The 20,415-nt window shown below is 36.1% G+C and overlaps 2 protein-coding genes across 2 annotated transcripts in view; one reads left to right on the top strand and one right to left on the bottom strand.

The window, feature by feature from the left end:
* On the top strand, nucleotides 4,288-4,859 carry LOC104732925. The gene has a single exon (XM_010452528.2). The coding sequence runs from the start codon at nucleotides 4,343-4,345 to the stop codon at nucleotides 4,679-4,681; it is 339 nt and encodes a 112-aa protein (XP_010450830.1). The 5' UTR covers nucleotides 4,288-4,342; the 3' UTR covers nucleotides 4,682-4,859.
* LOC104734020 overlaps nucleotides 14,326-20,415 on the bottom strand; it is a 24,379-nt gene continuing 18,289 nt past the window's right edge. The window contains exon 5 of the mRNA XM_010453531.1: nucleotides 14,326-14,457. Coding sequence (XP_010451833.1) covers nucleotides 14,326-14,457 — 132 coding nt within the window. The remainder of the gene's footprint in view (nucleotides 14,458-20,415) is intronic.

The raw sequence follows: 20,415 nt of genomic DNA on the forward strand, positions 1-20,415 counted from the left end.
TGATCTTCACCATGCATAGGGAAGAGAGGAAGCGTACGTCGATGTTCCTTACAACACAATTTATAGATAAGTAATATTTTTTATTTACCTTCAAAATTAAAAAAAAAAAATCTATTAGTAGTAACTTTCAAATCCATCAGTTATGCTTTTCAAATCCACCTATAATGACATCAAATCTTCGTCTAATGCATTAGAAATCTATTGAACTTTAAAATCCACTAATAATTCAAATCCATTAAAAACCTCTATCCAATAACACCCCCTAAGAGTCAAAATAATGGTGGTTGCCTTTTATTAAAAATAGCACTTGTTCACAAACAAAATTGCATAGATAGATTTTTTTTTTTGGTATTCGTGTTTTAAATTGACCAGTAGAAAATCTGTAGACAAAGAGTTTTTTGGTCGAAAAAAGTAAATTAGTGCAAGTTTTAATAATTATTTTTACATAGTACAAGTTGCAATAATTTGTTTAGAAAAGTGCTATTTTATGATAATAAAAAAAAAAAGCTATTGTGGCTCATCAAATCCAAAAAGATGTGCAAGAAAACATCAATAATAAAAGTTGAGATATGTAACTTACCAAAAAAAAAGGTCGAGATATGTAGGAAATAAATTAGAATTCTAATTAACTAATCTGGTTTGTCTTTGGAAAAGTGAACCCAAACAAAAAATGAATGAATCTATTAGTCTTTTCTCTTTGACTTTGTTAATGAAACAAGTAACCATTGCTACTAATTTGTTGTTACTAGTTGATGTTACCAAATTTTTACTAAATTATAGATATTTACAGATTGCACTACATGATAAATTTGTTACTCAAGGCAACCTTTATTACTAAAAGCAACTCATTGTATATACCTCCTCATACATAACATATATTTTTGGTCGACTAGTGTGAGAAACGTCTTGATTTGGATGTTTATTTATTTATTTTCACGTGGGCCAATTATATGTATGTAACTATTGTGCCATATTTCATTGTTTAAAAGTTAAACGACGTGTTAGTGTTTGAAGACACTCAAAAATTGTAAGAACTTCCTAGTACCATAAAGTCGAATGCTGGTAATTTTGATTTGAATTACAATAAAATGTTGAGTAATCAAGGAAACACAAAGGGGGACGAAAAGATGTCTCGTCGACATCTAGATTTCTTTGCAATTCTTTGCTTATATCAAAGAAGATAAATAGATAGATTGTCCCTTCCCTATATCATATTGTCCCTCAATTCCACTTTCATCAAACGAACAAAACAAAACCCAAAACTTTTTGTTCTCTCGCCTCTTTATAGACACATATATATACTGATATACATCTACATTTATTTGCTCAAAAGAAATTATATACATTTATATTATTAAAAAAAAATTATATACATTTATATTTTGGCTAAGATATAAAGAATTATTTTAAAAAAAATCTAGCTAATATAGTTTAATATTTTTCAATTAACAAAAAATGTTTGCCTTAAGAACAATATAAGGTTTGTTATGTGTATAAATCCAGTAAAATCAGTTATTATATATAAAATTCGTTTCAATTTCTTTTGTCAATTCATTACCGAGTGTTCGACATTTTAATTTGAAGACAGATGTAAAACATGTACGAGCACGTTAAGAAATAACATTTATGGTTATACAATGATCAACTAAATCATCTACATAAATTATGTGACAATGAGACTAAAATATAGAAATATGACATTACTCCTTATAATAATAACTCTAAAAGCTGAACTTGTTAATCAGTGTACACAATTACACAAATCATTCACGTGGAGGAACAGCTAAACACATGCTATTAACCTGAAATCTAGATAGTAAACCATGTGCACCAAATCGAAATTATAAAAAGAGAGTCATCTCCCTTATGGGTTATCAAATTAATCATATATTAAAAAAATCATGGTAATTATATTTTTTTATTAGGATTATATATCAGAAAGGAAGTTATGTGCATGCAGGGAATATACAGAACATGCTCTCTGTTCACTTCCATGCCTTCTTTCTCTGTCTCCTTCTCCCATGTGCCTTCACATGCCCTTTTCTCTCTTCAAATAACCAAACCGGTCTCGATTCAAGATCTTGGTGCTCATATCTCAAATTCTTTCAACAGAAAAAAAAAAGGAATTTTAGTTTTTTTTTTTTCTTATTCAAAATTCTCGTGTTTGTCCTATGAGGGTTTGCTGGCTCACATGCAACCCCTCCATAGTTTTTTTTTCTTCTGAGTTTCATTAACTCCTAGAAAATTCTGAGTTTTACAAAAAATAATTAGGCTTGATTTAAATGCGAGGCGTTGTATAGGATTTAATTATACATATTAAGTTATCTTTTCATCTTTACTAAACTTTTTATTTTCAACTTTACTAAACTTATTAGTTTTCTTTTTATTTTTGATTAATTTAACCAATCAAATATTTTATACAAAAAAATCGACTACGATATTATGTTAATTAAGATATTTTGTTTGTCTTAAGATATTATGTCATTTAATATCATGAAACAGACAAGAGTTATCGCCCATGTTAAATAAATTGAAAGAAACAAAATCTTAAAGTAATCAATGGTCCAACCGTGACAAATTAAGGGTGGTCCAATAAAGAAATCAAACGAAAACATTTCTTTGGTCAAATGAAAGGAAAACATTTGATTAGAAAAATCGTAAACATCTTTCGTACGTATCATATCAAAGTAAAATATATATGTTAATAAATTGATGGATTATGGATAAAACTGTGGAGGGGAAAAACTGAAAAATAAAGAAAATAATACTGCCAAAACATATATGATCATGTGCCGTCACAGATGGCTCAGCTTTTACTGTCATATGGCAAATGCGCACTCTTCGCCCACTTCTCTCTTTGCTTACTTATCCGGCTTCTCACATCTTCAGAAATAACAGATATACCATTTTCTTCATATGTTAAGGCCTGTAATATTTTTTATACTGACCATTGTTTTTTTGTTAAAGGATATTCAATTTATAAAAATATAGTATCCAATGGGCTATTTTCGGAGTAGGCCCATACAGAATCCCATAAGGGTTCAACTCATTTACAATTAACCAACTAAACCGATGGAAACAAAATCGGCCGGGTTTACAAACCGAACTAAACCGGCACCCGCGAAACCCTAATCTGCAAACGAAAAACTCGCTTGCAGCCGCTGCCCAATATTTGCGGATACTCTGCCGGAACAGGACCTCCGGTGAGCCTGAGCGACGGTAACCGAACAGAGATGGTGATCCAAGATCCGATGCCATCCTGCCACCGTAGAGCCGTCTTGAGAAGGAGGAAGAGATCCGATCTGCCCTTCGTCGAGGAGGTTTTCACGCTCAGTCGTGAGAGAGAGAGGCAGCAGGGAGTAGATAAGCGGACCTTCGACGGTGGCTTAGCTCCGCCGGATCGGAGACTACCTCCCCTATCATCACTGATCCCGTGAAGCCTCCAGAATCTCCAGTCTACCGATCTATCTGCCTTCTTTTCTCGCTCTTCGCCGTGAATCCCCCTCTTCCGCTCCGCGTAGCAACGCCTCCGGTAGAGCTCTTACCATCAGCATCTCGCGGATTCTTCTTTTCTCCACAGCTCCCTTGATTCCGTCCATCAGTGTCGCCGGTCGCATGCAAAGAGTCACGAATGAAGAACCATGGGCTGAGGGGTCCTAACCGTCACCGGAATTGACGGAGGACCCATCGTCGGTGCACGAGCTTGTGCTCAGAAGAAGAAGTGTTGGGAGAGAAAAAATCGCCGCGCGTGAGATGCACTCGCTCGACTTTCTCTCTCGACTTTTTTGATAATTCTTAGTTTCACAATATCAGATCTTATATTTCAAACATGAAAAAGACTATGGTCTATATATATACTGACCATTGTTGGTGATACACTACACAACCAAAGATTTCGATTAACGACATGTTATTCGTTTCGTAATTGCTCTAACTGTCAACCGAACAATATGTAAACATTCGTAATGTCTCTCAAACATTCATATATATTGGATATGGACAATATGGTTGATTAAATATGTTTCTATCAAATCAGTTTACTGAAAGAAGAAAGGTTAACGATTATTCCCCTGAGACAAGGAGCACGTGATAGTAAGATATTATCTGAGATATTTTATTTTACTTACGAAACCACAAGGGCCCAAGAAAAAGTAAACGACAAACGAAAGAATGAAACCACCACGAGTGTGGTACTATCGTAATAATATACTAACTTCAGGGTCATATAGGAAATAGCAATCGTACATAAACCCTGATCCTCTCTCTTTCTTTAGTTTCCTAACAAAAAAAAAAAGAAACAAAAAAATCTAATCCTCTCTTCTTCTTCTTCTTCGTATTAGCGATGAGAATCTTAAAGACTCAAAGATCCAGAGGAGGAGAAAAAAGAAGAAGAAGCAAGAAACTCGTAAACAAAAGACCGAATGTTTCATCACGTAGCGGAGAAATGTTCACGGAGAAGCTTCAGGCGCTCAAGAGTCTTCTTCCTCCTCCATCGAAGACGACAGAGAAGAGTCGTCAAGATGCTGACGTGGAGAAATATTCCGGCAGTGTAGAGACGGAACAGCTCTTTCAAGAAACTGCGGATTACATTGTCAGGCTTAGGACACAAGTCGTGGTGTTGCAAAAGCTAATTGAAATCTATGGATCATCTGATCAGACCGAAGATAGTTTTGTTTTATAATGTTCATATTTTCAATTATGAAAATTTTCTTTTTCCTTTTTCTATGATCCAGTTTTTTTCTTCTTCTTGATAATACGTATTTTGAACCTATATGGTTTTAGGTAGTCGATGATGTATAATGTTTGATATTTGACGAAAGAAGAAATGAAATCGGTCACCATAATGCATGTATTTTATTTTCTTTTGTTCTACGACATGTGAAAACACTGTTTTGTTCTAACCATATCTTTCCATCGCTTTTTCCAATTGTCATTTTGATTGATAGTTATCAAGGCTGTTTATTTGCAAATGAGACAATTAGAGATTTCAATTGGTAATTATCAAGACTGTCTAAATGGTAAGAAGGCAAAAAATCTTGAGAAAACAATTATAGATGTGATTATAAATTAATTTTTTTGAAATAATATATTGGAATGTAGCCATGTACAGTTTTCAGATTAGAAAATATCAATTAATTAAAAAAATATCAATTGATATATATATATACTAGGTAACAACCCGCACTATGTGCGGTATAAAATAATTATTAAATGTTTTTAATGTGATTTTTATTTACAAAATCTATAATATTTATCGGTAATTGGAATCTAAAATTCGATTGTGTAGTATATATATATATATATTTAAAAAAAAATATAAAATTTTATGTTTAACAAGTAAAATTTAACCTGTGAGAATTATTATAATATCAATTATATTATCATATCATATGAACAAAAAGTTCTTAAAATTTATTTAAAAGATTTGATGAAAATGTAATTAAAGGATACTGTATAATTAAGTTAAAAAAAGAATATAAGAATTTAAATTTAGATGTTAATTATATTTTTGGAAAACTGATATAAATGTTATTAAAAATTAACGACAAATAAAAGAAATAGTGTCTGGAGCTCTGTGAGTGCGACACGTCAGCATTTTGTGTGAGAATGTTTCTCTTTTAATATATAAGGGATATATATATATATATATATATATGTGTGTGTGTGTGCGCACACGCGCGTGTTTCGTCATAAAATTGAGGGTTCTTGTCTTCTTCATGTGGAGAAATTTTATTGATATATTGATAGTTTAATAAGTTTTTTTTTTGTTTTTTTATAAATAATTTGATTAGATTAGAAATTGTTTACATAGTAACAAAACACTCCTTTAAAAATGTTGAATTTTAAATATGTAGTCTAGAACATTATTGCTTTTCATGTCCTTTTTGAAATTAATTTAAGTCTTTCTTTTACAAAAATTCTAGCAACCGGGGGAAAAAATTACAAAAAGAACCTCAAAATCAAAGTAAAAAAAATTTACATCTATACTAATAAAAAGTAGGAGCTATAAGCTCCTAAACCTGTCCACCTATGATTTTAAACAACCAATAGTGATAAGACATGTCACTAATTAACATTTTCTAAAATCTCCAAAATTTTATATATTAAGAATTATTTTAAACAACCTATCATGATTTGACATGTCATTCATTAACATTTTTTAAATTTCCAGAATTTTTTAGAAAAAGGAAAATTTTAAATTTATGGAAATCAAAGAACTATACACAATATTTCACATCGACTAGAAATTTTTTAGACAATGGTTCAGAACTAGTATAAATAAGATTAATATGCTTCCAACAACGAATAAGCAGGAAAACTTGATTTATCATGCTTCCAAGTTTAAAAGTTTTATTTGATTTGATCTGGTTTTTTATTTGATCAAATTAAAACTTTAAAAATTTTCAAAAAATATTATAATATTTAAAAATTTTAAAAGAAAAATATTATAAATATTGAAACTTTTAAAAACTCTTAGCTTTTAAAAAGTTTTTAAATATTATAAGTTTTAAATTTCAAAAGTTTAAAATATTATAAATATTGAAACTTTTTAAAAGGTTCAAATTTTATATTTCGAAACCTTTTAAGTTTAAAATATTATAAATATTTATGTAAAAACATATTTTTGTGTATGATTTTATAGATGAGTTGATATTCTTTCATTATTTTTTTTTTAATTTTTGGGTCTAAGGAAGAAAGATTGAAATCGCAAGACCTTAATTTGATGTTTGAGTCAAATTTTGAGGTTTAAAGAAGAAAGATGGACGATAAACACACATGTTTTATTAGCTATACATAGGCATGACCCAGGTTACGGTTGTCACGGTTACGGTTTATTAACCATCAGTTATGGTTAGAAATTTTTAAACTTTAACCAGAACCGTTTAATAAACGGTTAAACAGTTATGTTTAAATACGGTTACGGTTCAAGCGGTTACTGTTATATAAGGTTACGATTATCTGATAATATGATACGGTTGATATTATTTGATGATATAATATAATTGATATTATTTATTTATAACTAATATGTTCTTATAGTTTACTCATATTTCTATATATCATATGATTCATATTAAATAAATAATTATTAGTATGTTTTATTATGTTTTTAAAATATTATAAACCAAAGTAAGGATTTTGGTTTGAGAAGTTTCTAAACGCGTGGATCTAAAACTAAATAAGTATATGGATAAAATTATCAATAATTGGGTGCATGTGTTGACTATGCTGGTCTTCATGAATTTCATAAATTTTATGGGAAAATAAATGATTTTATTCTTGGAGTTTGATGGGTTAACAAGTTGTGTGGTAATCTTAAAAAAAAGTTTTTCAGTGGAAGAATGCGAAGAAGTTATTACTGTTATCAATTATATATAATTTTTATCAAAATATATCAAATAAACTCATGCGTAGCGTGGGTTCAAAACCTAGTATTTATATACGAAGTGGACATAAAAGTAAAGAAGGAAGAGATATACGTACACGGTACATCAGTATGTGTCATATGTCACAGGCTCACACATTTACATAGTTATATACGAATGTGGCTACAACTACACGTAGATAACGATACAGGTATCATGTATGTATTACATGGTCATGATGATTGTGACTTGTTAGTCCTTTTGCTAACTCTACCATGTGATCTCTCTCTCTCTTTAAAACTTTCATTTTAATTTCAACATTTTAATTTCTATCTATAATATTCTCAACTATAACTTCTGCCTTTGTATGTATGTGATGTTAATAATAAAAAAGAACATTATAGTGAGATTATGCATAGTTGAGTTTTATGTCGGTCATATAAAACACCAACACATAGGAAAATGGTTGAAGGGACCATTCCAATATTGACATCGGTAGAATGATGGCATATACATGTGTTATTATTGATAAAAGATAATGAATTAACATGTGCATGACAATAACACATGACTTTAACATAGATCATGACTTAACATCAGCAGAATATTGTTAAATACAATGTGTTTTTGATTTGAGCAACGTACGACTAATAGCTATAGTAAAATTTGTTTTATTTACATGTGTCATTTAATAAAAGATGGAGTACGCAAAAACTAATGGAAAACGTAAAGCAGAAGATCATATAAATTACGAGAACTTGAGGCAGAAGAGAAAACTGGTCTCATGCATGGAAGTATTGACGAAGGAAAAATTTGATGTGTGTATCACAAGATTTAGTTATGATATATCATATTGATTAGAAAAGAATCCCTTCTTTATTATCTGAAACACTCCGATACAATGAGGTAACAAGAGAGGTCTCTAGACGCATCTAGATCATAACCATCTCTACCAAAAGTTACATACGATTCTGTTTCACAACAAACAACATAAACTTTTTCTTTCTATTTTCTATACTTATATACAAGTTCTTCTTTTAACTCTCGCACGTGTATTACTTCTTCTCCACACGTGCTGAATCTTCACTCCTCTTCTTCCTTGTGTATACTTGAAATGGCTTATCAACACACCCCCCCCCCCTTTGAAACGCAGCTTGTCCTCAAACGCTAAATTTGGATATTGCCTCTGTATTTCCCTCGCTACTTCCCAAGTATTCTCATGTTCCAGTAATCCTGTCCAATGAACCAATGCCTCCAATACTCCTTTCTCATTATACTGGGTCTCCAATACTGCTTCCAGTTCCACCACTAACTCCTCTGATTCATTAAACATCTCAGGTAAAGGAATAACCTGTTGATGATCAGCCAAGGATTTCTTTATATGTGATACATGGAATACTGGGTGAATCTTCGACCCATCTGGTAGTTATAAGCGATAGGCTGCTTTCCCAATCTTTTCCAACACTTCATAAGGACCGTAGTACGCTGCTAATTTATGGCACGCTTGCTTAGCAACTAACTGTTGTCTGTAGGGTCAGAGCTTAAGAAACACCCAATCGCCAACGTCATAATCATTATCCCTTCGATGCTTGTCAGCATTGTTTTTCATCAATTGCTGAGCATGGACTAAATGAATTTTAATCTGTGCAAGCATCTTATCACTCTCCTGCATCATTACTTCTAGCTCCGCTACCTTTGTAGAGTTTGCTTCAAACCTCATTATAGCTGGCTGATCTTTTCCATACAACACTTTAAAAGGGGTCGTCTTCAATGCTGTATGATAAGAGGAATTGTACCATAACTCTGCCCAAGACAAGAACTAATGCCAAGTCCGTGGATGTGTAGATGCGAAACATCTCAAATACGTTTCCAAGCATCTATTTAAAACCTCAGTTTGTCCATCGGTTTGCAGGTGAAAAGCAGTGCTGTACTTCAGTTTTGTACCTGATAGTTTGAAGCAATCCTTCCAAAACGCACTCAATAATGTGCTCCCTCTATCAGACACGATCGAGGCTGGATAACCATGCAACTTTACCACTTCTCGAACAAACAAACTGGCCACCTCAGAAGCCGGGAAGGGATGTTTTAAACTTAAGAAATGGCCATATTTACTCAACATGTCCACCACGACTAGAATGACGTTTTTGCCTTGAGAGGTTGGTAACCCTTCCACGAAATCCATCGAGATATCTTCCCACACATGTTCAGGTAATGGTAAGGGCTGCAACAAACCGGCTGGAGATAAGGTCGAGTACTTGTGTCGTTGACAAATTTCACATTCTGCAAAAAATTGTTGAACATCCTTCATTAATCCATCCCAATGGAATGACTGTTGAACCCTTCTCAACGTTTTTAACACTCATGAATGTCCACCAAACAACCCTGAGTGACATTCTTCTAATATCAACCGTATTGCAGAAGATGTTTTTGGAATCACCAATCTCTGCTTAAGCCACAACTTGTCGTCTGCAAACTTAGTGTGTCGAGTTGGTTTCTCTCTGCAAGCTTTAATCTCTTCTTGTATCAATACTTCTTTCTCAATCTCCTCATAAATGTCCTGGATTTGTAGCTCAGTAAGAACTGTTAAAGCCAACAGTAGCAATGATGATAACGTTCCAAGAGGTTGAATCATTGTAGACAACCCATCTGCTGTCGTATTCTCCACTCCTGGTTTATACAAAATTTCAAAATCATAATTCAGAAGCTTGATTAACCACTTTTGATAGTCCATAGTTACTTCTCTCTACTCTAGTAAAAATTTCAAGCTCTTTTGATCCGTATGCATCACGAAATGCCTCCCAAACAGATAATGCTTCCATTTCTGAATTCCCAATATAATCGCCATTAGCTCTTTTTTCATACACAAGCTTAAGCTGTTCTTTAGAAGTCAAACCATGACTATAATATGCGATAGGTCTCTTGTTCTGCATTAACACTGCGCCTAAACCAAACCTAGAAGCATCTGCTTCGACAATGAAGACTTCATCAAAGTCAGGTAATGCGAGAACCGGGGCTGTGGACATAGCCTTCTTCAATGTATCAAAAGCTTGTTGAGCTGCTGAAGTCCATTCAAAACTGTCTTTCCGAAGCAAATATGTTAGTGGTCTAGCCAAAACGCCATAACCTTTTATGAACCTCCGATAGTATCCTGTAAGTCCTAAGAATCCTCTCAATTCTTTAACAGACTTAGGAGTTACCCATTTAGTCATCGCCTGAGTTTTTGTAGGATCTGTTGAGACTCCCTCATATGATATTATATGACCACTTGTGGTTGACCAAACATGCACTTCTTTTGATTGGCAAATAAGTAATGCTCCTCTAACATCTTCAGAATCATTGTCAAATGCTCAACGTGTTCATTCAAATTCCTGCTGTATATCAATATGTCGTCAAAAAAGACTAGGATAAACTTCCTCAGATAAGGCATGAATAGCTCATTCATCAGGGCCTGAAATGGTGCAGATGCGTTTGTATGACCGAATGACATTACGAGAAACTCGTAGTATCTATCATGTGTTCTAAATGCAGTTTTTGCTACATCCTCCTCCTTCATTCTTATTTGATGATATCCTACTCGAAGATCCAGCTTGGAAAAAATCACCGATCCATTTAACTCATCCAAAAGCTGATCAATCATCAGAATTAGCCCTGGGCAATCGGGTACTCAGGTCGGGTTTGGGTAGGAACCGATCGGGTTCGGGTTTTTCGGATAGAGGAGTTTAGGACCAAATCGGGTAAAAAAAATATCAGTTCGGGTTCGGTTTGGGTCTTACCGGGATCGGGTCTAAAATTTCAGAACCTATAAATATCCAAAAACATCGGTATCATTCGGGTTCGGGTATTTTGTACCCGATTACCCGAAATTTAACCCGATTACCCAATATTTACCCGATTATCTGAAAATTTTAATGTTAAATATTATTTAATTTTAAAAAAATTTAAATTCTAAAAAGAATATGTTAATGTTTTTGAAATATACCTAACCATTCCAATATAATTTTGGTTATTTTGAGTATTTTAATTATTTTGATCAATGAAAAATAAATATTTTTGAATTTTAAGCTGTAACTTTGAATACTATGTTATAAACTAAAAAATTATTATTAGTATTTTCTGTATATTATATTATTTCAGGTATGTTGGGTACCCATTCGGTTCTCAGTTCGGTTCCGGGTTCGGTTCTGGTTCTTTAGGTTTAGGAGATTAGGATCCAATAGGGTATTCTACCGGGTTCGGGTGTGGATTCGGGTCCATATTTTCGGGTTGGTTCCGGTTCAGGTTTTCAGGTCCGGCTTTTTTGCCCAGGCCTAATTGGAATGGGAAATTTGTCCGGTATTGTAGCTCTGTGCAATGCTCTATAGCCAACACAAAAGCGCCAACTGTCATCTTTCTTTTTGACTAAGAGAACCGCACTAGAGAAAGGACTTTGACTCGGTCGAATGATGCCAGCCTCAAGCATATCCCATACCGACTGTTGTGGTACCTGGAACCAAGTTAGTGGCGTGTTCACGTCCTCTAATAGGTGGTAAAGTCGTAGGAATGGCAAACACACTCGTGAATTTTGATAGAACTGTCTGAATTCTTGTATCCACTTGAAGTGTCGTAGGTTGTGCCATTTGATGGTTATACAGTTGCACTTCTACTCCTTTTGAATTGACTGTGTAGTTGCTAGATAAAAACTTCAATGACATCGTGGAGTTGTTCAAATCTTCTTCACCTCGCAATAAAACCGTCTTGCCCTTGTAAAAGAACGACATTTCATTAGTTTGCCAGTTGACTCTGCAATCACCGAGTGTACTCAACCAAGTTACTCCAAGATTACATCAATGAATCCCAACTCCAACACCACAAAATCTTGCGTAAACTCCAAATTCTGAGTATAGAATGTTACTCTCTTACAAACTCCCAAACCATTCACCAACAATCCATTTCCTAGTCTGACATTAAGATTAGGATTCGTTCTGCATTTAAGCTTCAGTTTCTTAACTGCTACAGAAGAAATGAAATTGTGTGTTGCTCCACTGTCTAACATTATCACCACTCCCTCCTTGCCTACTGCTCCACGAACCTTAGTAGTTGTCGGTGAGGAAAGTCCTCTGAAGGATGAAAAAGAGAGTGCCATACATTCCCCAATATTCTCTTCTATTGTTTCTTCTTCCTCATTTTCATCCAAAACTTCTACTTCAAACCCATTGAATACAGTTAACACTCTTAACTCTCGACTTGGACACTTATGGTCTTTAGACCACGGTCCATCGCATTTAAAGCAAATGCCCTTCTTCCTCTTCTCATCTAGTTCCACATTTGTAGTATATCTCCTTGGCCTTGGTTCAATACGCATCAACTGTCTATCCACCACTGGAGTTGTTTCTATTGTAATAAATTTTGTCTTCCAGTTATTGTTGTTAAACCCTGATTGAGCTCTTTGTTCATAAACGTGAGAGTCTCTGTTTTCCTTGTTTGCTAACAATAACTCCTTCTTAACCACACACCTCATAATACTTCCTTCCATAGCTCTTGCTTCTGCGATCATCTCAGGTAAATATCATGGTTTCTGCATATGCACCAATTCCTGCATCTCTTGCAATAATCCATTTAAGAATATACTCTCTAACTTTTGATCATCCAATCCTGTTACTTGAGAAGAAAGATCTTCAAATCATTGAATGTAGTTGGCAATTGTGCTTGTTTGTTTGATGCAGAATAGACTTTGGCTGGGACCACGAATCTTTAGATTCCCAAAACGCAACATCAACCTTTCTTAAAATTCTCCCAACTCATGAACTGTTTTCTGTTTATCTCCCAGTTATACCAGCTTAACGCCTCGCCTTGTAAGCTAACTGATACTAGAGCTAACTTCTCTGCTTCGTTATAACCACCCATTGCAAAGAACCTTTCTACCGTAGCGATCCACCCGTATATGCCAAACCCTTCGAGAATGGCCATCTCAACGTCTTTGAGGAGATTTTCCCTCAATCCTGACCTAATTTCACTACGGCATGGTTCAGAAGAGAATGTGGTACCTGATTGTGAAGATCTTGCGTTCTTGTTGTTCCCGGTTGACTTGATCCACCCGTTTCTTTTCCAGGAAGATGTTTGATCACGAACTCAAGTTTCTTGCTGTTTTCCTTCATCATTTGTTCTTGCGCCACGATTCTGGAATCTACCGACTCGAAATAATCATTCACTTGTAGATCCAACGTTTGCATCTTCCTCTTCATCTGTGATAACTGCTCGGAAAACTCAATTGAAGCTTGCTCCTCGGTTGATAGCTCCTTCACCGGCATTAAAACTTGCTCCATCACCATCGCGATCTTGAAATTTCTCAAAATTGATTGATTCCCCAAATTCGCAAACCCTAACCGCACGCGATGACTCGATCTATCACACAAGCACACCAATTGATAAGAAAAGAATCACTCCTTCATTATCTGAAACACTCCGATACAATGAGATAACAAGAGAGGTCTCTAGACGCAGGTAGATCATAACCGTCTCCACCAAAAGTCACATACGACTCTGTTTCACAACAAACAACATAAACTTCTTCTTTCTATTTTCTACACTTATATACAAGTTCTTCTTTTAACTCTCGCATGTGTATTACTTCTCCTCCACACGTGCTGAATCTTCACTCCTCTTCTTCCCTATGCATACTTGAATTGGCTTATCACATATATGACCGCTAAGTTAAACTTGAAGCTTAAACCAAACAAAAAAAAACTTGATTGCTAATTTAAAAGCTTCCTAAAAACAACAAGGTAAAAAATCTTCAGGATTTTTTAAAACAACTAAGTAAGAGAACCATAGTCTTAGAATCTCTTATGTAACCACTCTTATTATGGAAAAATAAGTTTCACTTCAGGATTCAAATGATTCACGTCAATGTGCATCCTAAGACTATGGTTCTCTTACTTAGATTGTGTAAACACAAGAGTAGTAACTCCCTCTATATCGTCTAAAGCTTGGTAGTAACACTAGCGAATTTCTCAAGAACATGAGCTATCTCATCGTTTAATAAACACCCAGATGCAAAAAATTCAAGATCGATACTAAAACATAGCAGATTTTGCTTCTGCTGCTGTACGAACTAAAACCAAAAAGCAAACCATCAACAACAAAGACAAAAGAAGTAACAATTTACGAGTGCTGTGAGCTTCGAGCTGCGAGCTTCGACTATGGTGGAGAATCGAAATGGTCTGCAAGCTTCTTCTATGGTGGAGAATCGATGGAGCTTTGAGCTTCGACTATGGTGTCGCACAAGTCGAGCTTCAATTTTTGAAATTAGGGTTGTCAAAATTAGAATTTGGGAGAATTGAAATTAGGGATATTTTCAATTTTAAATACTTTTGAATGAGTTCATCTTATCCAAACTCTATAAAAATACTCATCCAGAAATTCTAATTTTTTTGAATGAGTTTTAAAAATACTCATCCAGAAATATAAAAATACATCCAAAAGTACAGTATCCAGATTATGCTTTTAATTATCACTAAACGAACAAGAATATGTATTTGCATCCAGATACGGTATCTGGATTAGCAAACGAACAACACCAAAGTAATATAGTACTTTTTTTTGTTACAAATATTTTTTTAGTATATTTCTTTTGATATTATTATTTGGTTTCTGCAAACAAATAAAATGATTTGAAGACCCATTGTAATTAAGTGTCAAGATTTTGGACGTGATACTTGCGAAAGAAAACGGACATAGCCATAGAAGAAGGTTAACATTGATTTACAAATAAAAACTTATGATTCGTTATTGGATATTATCAATGTTCAAGAAAGCGCTAGGCGGTAATTGGGTGGTGACCCAACGCCTAGCGCCTAGAACGCTTAATTGGAGGCTAGGCGATTTTAGGCGGTTTAGGCATTTTCAACATAGAACATTATATATGTAATATTGTAGACAAAAATATATGTTAGATAAATAAAAGTAATAAACCATAAACAAAACTTAGGAAAAAATGTAGTTTTTAATTGATATCAACAACATATAAAGATTTGTAATTATGTATATGAATGTAAAACTTTAAATTTTAATTATATATAGTTAAAAATTAGATAAAAATATTAAATCGAAATATATGTGAATCGAAATTTTAATTATATATAGTTAAAAATTAGATAAAAATATTAAATCGAAATATATGTGAATCGAAATTTTAATTATATATAGTTAAAAATTAGATAAAAATATTAAATCGAAATATATGAATGTAAAGCTTTAAATTTAGGCGGTTTAGGCGGTCGCCTAGGCGTCGGTTGAGCGCCTAGCGCTTAGACGGCGCCTAGGCGACCGCCTAGACCGCTTTTTCGAACACTGGATATTATTAGTGAAGGGATCAGATAGCTAGAAGAGCAAAAAATATTGTGAAAGTCGAGTCTATTTTATTTCAATTTATATATACATTTTTGGAGACATTTAGCAAATAAATTATGAAGTTGGAACCTATTGACAAGCATGCCATTAGTACTAATTATTAATTTGTTTTCATTTAAGTAATTAATATTAAGTTTTGATTTTGGAAAACAAGATTTTTCATCCTAATAAAATTTCAAAAACAATAGAAACCACTCCCTTTAACATTAAGTATTAATTTATAATTAATTTTATTAATATTAAATTACTAATTTTACAAAATAATATAAATTAATTCTATAAACACATAGTATTTAATTGTATGTTATAGTTTCTATAATATAAAATAATAAACCTCAAACAAAATACTTTCCACACTAACTAATATATATCTGTATTTGCAAGGTTGTATATTTTTTAAAAAATATAAATTAAATATCAGTTATTGAAGCGACCTGACCCGTTTTTTAAAATAAATAATAAATAATAATATAATAATAAATAAATAATTAAACCACAATTAGTGGTCCCATACTCACTAGCCACCTATCCACAATCACAACCAACAGCGGAAATAATAAATACCAATAAATATCCAATAACAAATAACCAATATTCAAAACATAACCAATATCCAATAACCAAACAATATGATTCTTAGAACCAGCAACCTAGCAATGTTTCTAATGACCCAACTCTAGCAACCTAGCAATGCCAGACAACAACCAATCGACTCCCTAGAACATCCTCCTCTTCATTGCCTTGATTCCACGATCACACTTTGTCTTTATCTACATCACAAACACAAATTGCAATGCATGAGTATTTTAAAAACACTCAGTAAGGCAATCCTCCCATTTATTAGGCTATACACACAAGAAATAGAGACATCTCTAACCATCAACCAACAATCAACAATCAACAATAACAAATCAGGACACTGCATCGACCGACACCAGTTGGGGTTGCATCGACCGACGCATGGTATGCATCGACCGATGCAAGGTTAACTTGCATCGTCCGATGCTCCCATTGCATCGACCGACGCATGCTCGACATAGCACAAAAACCCTAGGTTTTACGCGCCGTCTTCACACTTGCATCGATCGACGCACAAAGTGCATCGACCGATGCAATGCTGAGCATTGTGTTTCCCCGAAGCTTCTCGCCGGATCTTCGTTCCTACAACCACAAAACTCGATCCCAAGCCACAAGAAAGCTTCCTAACGTCCCAAAAAGCAATCTAACAAGCCTAGCATAACAAGCAAATCAGAGAGATCTCTAGCTTAGATAAACCATGGTCATGCACTTACCTTTGCTAAGACGATTCTGAACCTCAAATAAGCAAAAAAACACTCCTAGCAAGCTCTTACAACGATCCCAGCTACAGATCTCTACAGCCTCAAATCTTCCAAAATCCTCAAGAACACTCAAGAACCTTTTCTATCTTTTCTTTTCTCTCAAAAACGGCCAATCTCGTCGAATGAGACAAAAAAACACGAGTTAAGGGTTTTCCCTAACCCAAAACGCAGCATTTAACTTAACTCGTCCGCAGAAAAACCAACCTTGCATCGACCGATGCACATAGTGCATCAACCGATGCAATCCCTAAATCGGGATTTCGATTTGCGGATGTTACAATTCTCCCCCACTAACCTAGATTCGTCCTTGAATCTCAAACAACCATCAGTCAAGGACTCATGGGCAACCGTCTACACGGCCAGCACTCCTCCGACCGATCTACAAAAGGTCACCTCTAGGCGATAGACTCACGCTCCAGGCATTATTTGCTCTTGACTTTTGGACTTTCCTTTACTCATAGGCCTAAACCTTGAGTTTTTTTTATTGGCTCCTCATCAGACCTAAGTCTGAAAGCCATAATGTTCTCTACTCATCGGGCCTAAGCCTGCATGCCATATATAAAAGGAAGTCCAATATTCGTTTGTCGGGTTGCCACCCTACAGCACGCCCCCGGATCGTCATCCAAAGTCGATATACCAACCATACTCCCAAGCCACAAAGTCTCAGAGTATGGCAGTACTATGAGAACCAAAGTCTCCCAAGAGTCGCGAGCAAACAATTTTGAACACGTCTGAGTCCTATCCCTATCCAGGTTTCCTTCCCGTGGCTCGCGTAAAACATCACAATGCCCTATCAACCACATATCCCCTCACTGGAATACCTCATGAACACACAAGGATCATATACATGCCGCAAGGGCCAAACAGATGTCCTAAACAGGACCGCCACCAAGGCCTAAAAAATGTCCTAAACAGGACCGCCACCAAGGCTAAACAAATGTCCTCAACAGGACCGCCACCAAGGCCACTCGTCCCGAAGGACCGCCACTAAGGCCACTTGTCCCGTAGGACCGTCACAAAGACCACTCTGGCTAAACAGCCCGCAACAAAGGCCACACATCTGGCTAAACAGCCCGCCACAAAGGCCACACAATGTCTCAAAAGACTGCCACACACGGGCACAATGACTCAAAAGTCCGCCACTAAGGCCACACAAGCCCCTCCAAGGCTCTCCACCACTAAAATGGACAAATTCTAACTCACATAATACTTTCCATTTTTAGCACTTTCCACTTTTGGAAACTTTCCACTTTTGGAAACTTCTATTTTAGCAAACTTTCCTCAAAAACTCCGCCTCACGGAAACTTTGTACCCCGAGCACAACGTCATCTTGTTACTGAGTCGCACAACCAACCACCCCAAGCGACCAAGTAAACAAGAGAGATGGGCTGGAATACTCTGTTCTCGCTCCAGCCACATATTACAGATGGGACCAGGCTAGACAAGCTCAAGTAGCGGCTTGCTTCTCATACCACTTCTTAAACCTTGCCTTCATCCTCGCCTCATGCTCCCAAGTCTGCTCCTCCACACCATCACAGTCCCAAAGAATTCTCATCAAAGGAACCTTCTTCTTCCGAAGTTTCTTGATCCTCCTCTCGAGAACCCTCACTGGTCTCGNATACATGCCGCAAGGGCCAAACAGATGTCCTAAACAGGACCGCCACCAAGGCCTAAAAAATGTCCTAAACAGGACCGCCACCAAGGCTAAACAAATGTCCTCAACAGGACCGCCACCAAGGCCACTCGTCCCGAAGGACCGCCACTAAGGCCACTTGTCCCGTAGGACCGTCACAAAGACCACTCTGGCTAAACAGCCCGCAACAAAGGCCACACATCTGGCTAAACAGCCCGCCACAAAGGCCACACAATGTCTCAAAAGACTGCCACACACGGGCACAATGACTCAAAAGTCCGCCACTAAGGCCACACAAGCCCCTCCAAGGCTCTCCACCACTAAAATGGACAAATTCTAACTCACATAATACTTTCCATTTTTAGCACTTTCCACTTTTGGAAACTTTCCACTTTTGGAAACTTCTATTTTAGCAAACTTTCCTCAAAAACTCCGCCTCACGGAAACTTTGTACCCCGAGCACAACGTCATCTTGTTACTGAGTCGCACAACCAACCACCCCAAGCGACCAAGTAAACAAGAGAGATGGGCTGGAATACTCTGTTCTCGCTCCAGCCACATATTACAGATGGGACCAGGCTAGACAAGCTCAAGTAGCGGCTTGCTTCTCATACCACTTCTTAAACCTTGCCTTCATCCTCGCCTCATGCTCCCAAGTCTGCTCCTCCACACCATCACAGTCCCAAAGAATTCTCATCAAAGGAACCTTCTTCTTCCGAAGTTTCTTGATCCTCCTCTCGAGAACCCTCACTGGTCTCGCCTCTAAAGTCATGTTAGGCTGAAGATCTTCAGGAATCTTAGCCAACAACTGATCATCCTCACAGAGACACTTCCGCAACATAGAAATATGAAATACCTTGTGGAACGCACGCATAACCTCAGGCAACTCCAGCCTATATGCTACCTGTCCCATCCCCTCAATCACTCTGAACGGACCCATAAACCTCGGACTCAACTTAGTCTCTNTGTTCTCGCTCCAGCCACATATTACAGATGGGACCAGGCTAGACAAGCTCAAGTAGCGGCTTGCTTCTCATACCACTTCTTAAACCTTGCCTTCATCCTCGCCTCATGCTCCCAAGTCTGCTCCTCCACACCATCACAGTCCCAAAGAATTCTCATCAAAGGAACCTTCTTCTTCCGAAGTTTCTTGATCCTCCTCTCGAGAACCCTCACTGGTCTCGCCTCCAAAGTCATGTTAGGCTGAAGATCTTCAGGAATCTTAGCCAACAACTGATCATCCTCACAGAGACACTTCCGCAACATAGAAATATGAAATACCTTGTGGAACGCACGCATAACCTCAGGCAACTCCAGCCTATATGCTACCTGTCCCATCCCCTCAATCACTCTGAACGGACCCATAAACCTCGGACTCAACTTAGTCTCTGTCAATGACCTGTTCGGACCCTGCAACATGGCCATCTTGAGGTACACTCTGTCTCCTACCTGAAACTCAAGATCTCTCCTCCTCTTATCAGCATAACTCCTCTGCCTATCCTGAGCTTCCTTCATGTTCAGCTTGAGAACTCAAATCCTCTCTGAGGTCTCCTGAACAAAACTAGCACTATACATACTCCTCTTCCCCACTTGAGTCCAGCATAACGGTGTACGACATGGTCTCCCATACAAAGCCTCATAAGGAGCCATCCCAATGCTCGCCTGATAACTGTTGTTGTAAGCAAAC

Source organism: Camelina sativa, chromosome 12, assembly GCF_000633955.1.
Source record: "Camelina sativa cultivar DH55 chromosome 12, Cs, whole genome shotgun sequence".
NCBI lineage: Eukaryota > Viridiplantae > Streptophyta > Magnoliopsida > Brassicales > Brassicaceae > Camelina > Camelina sativa.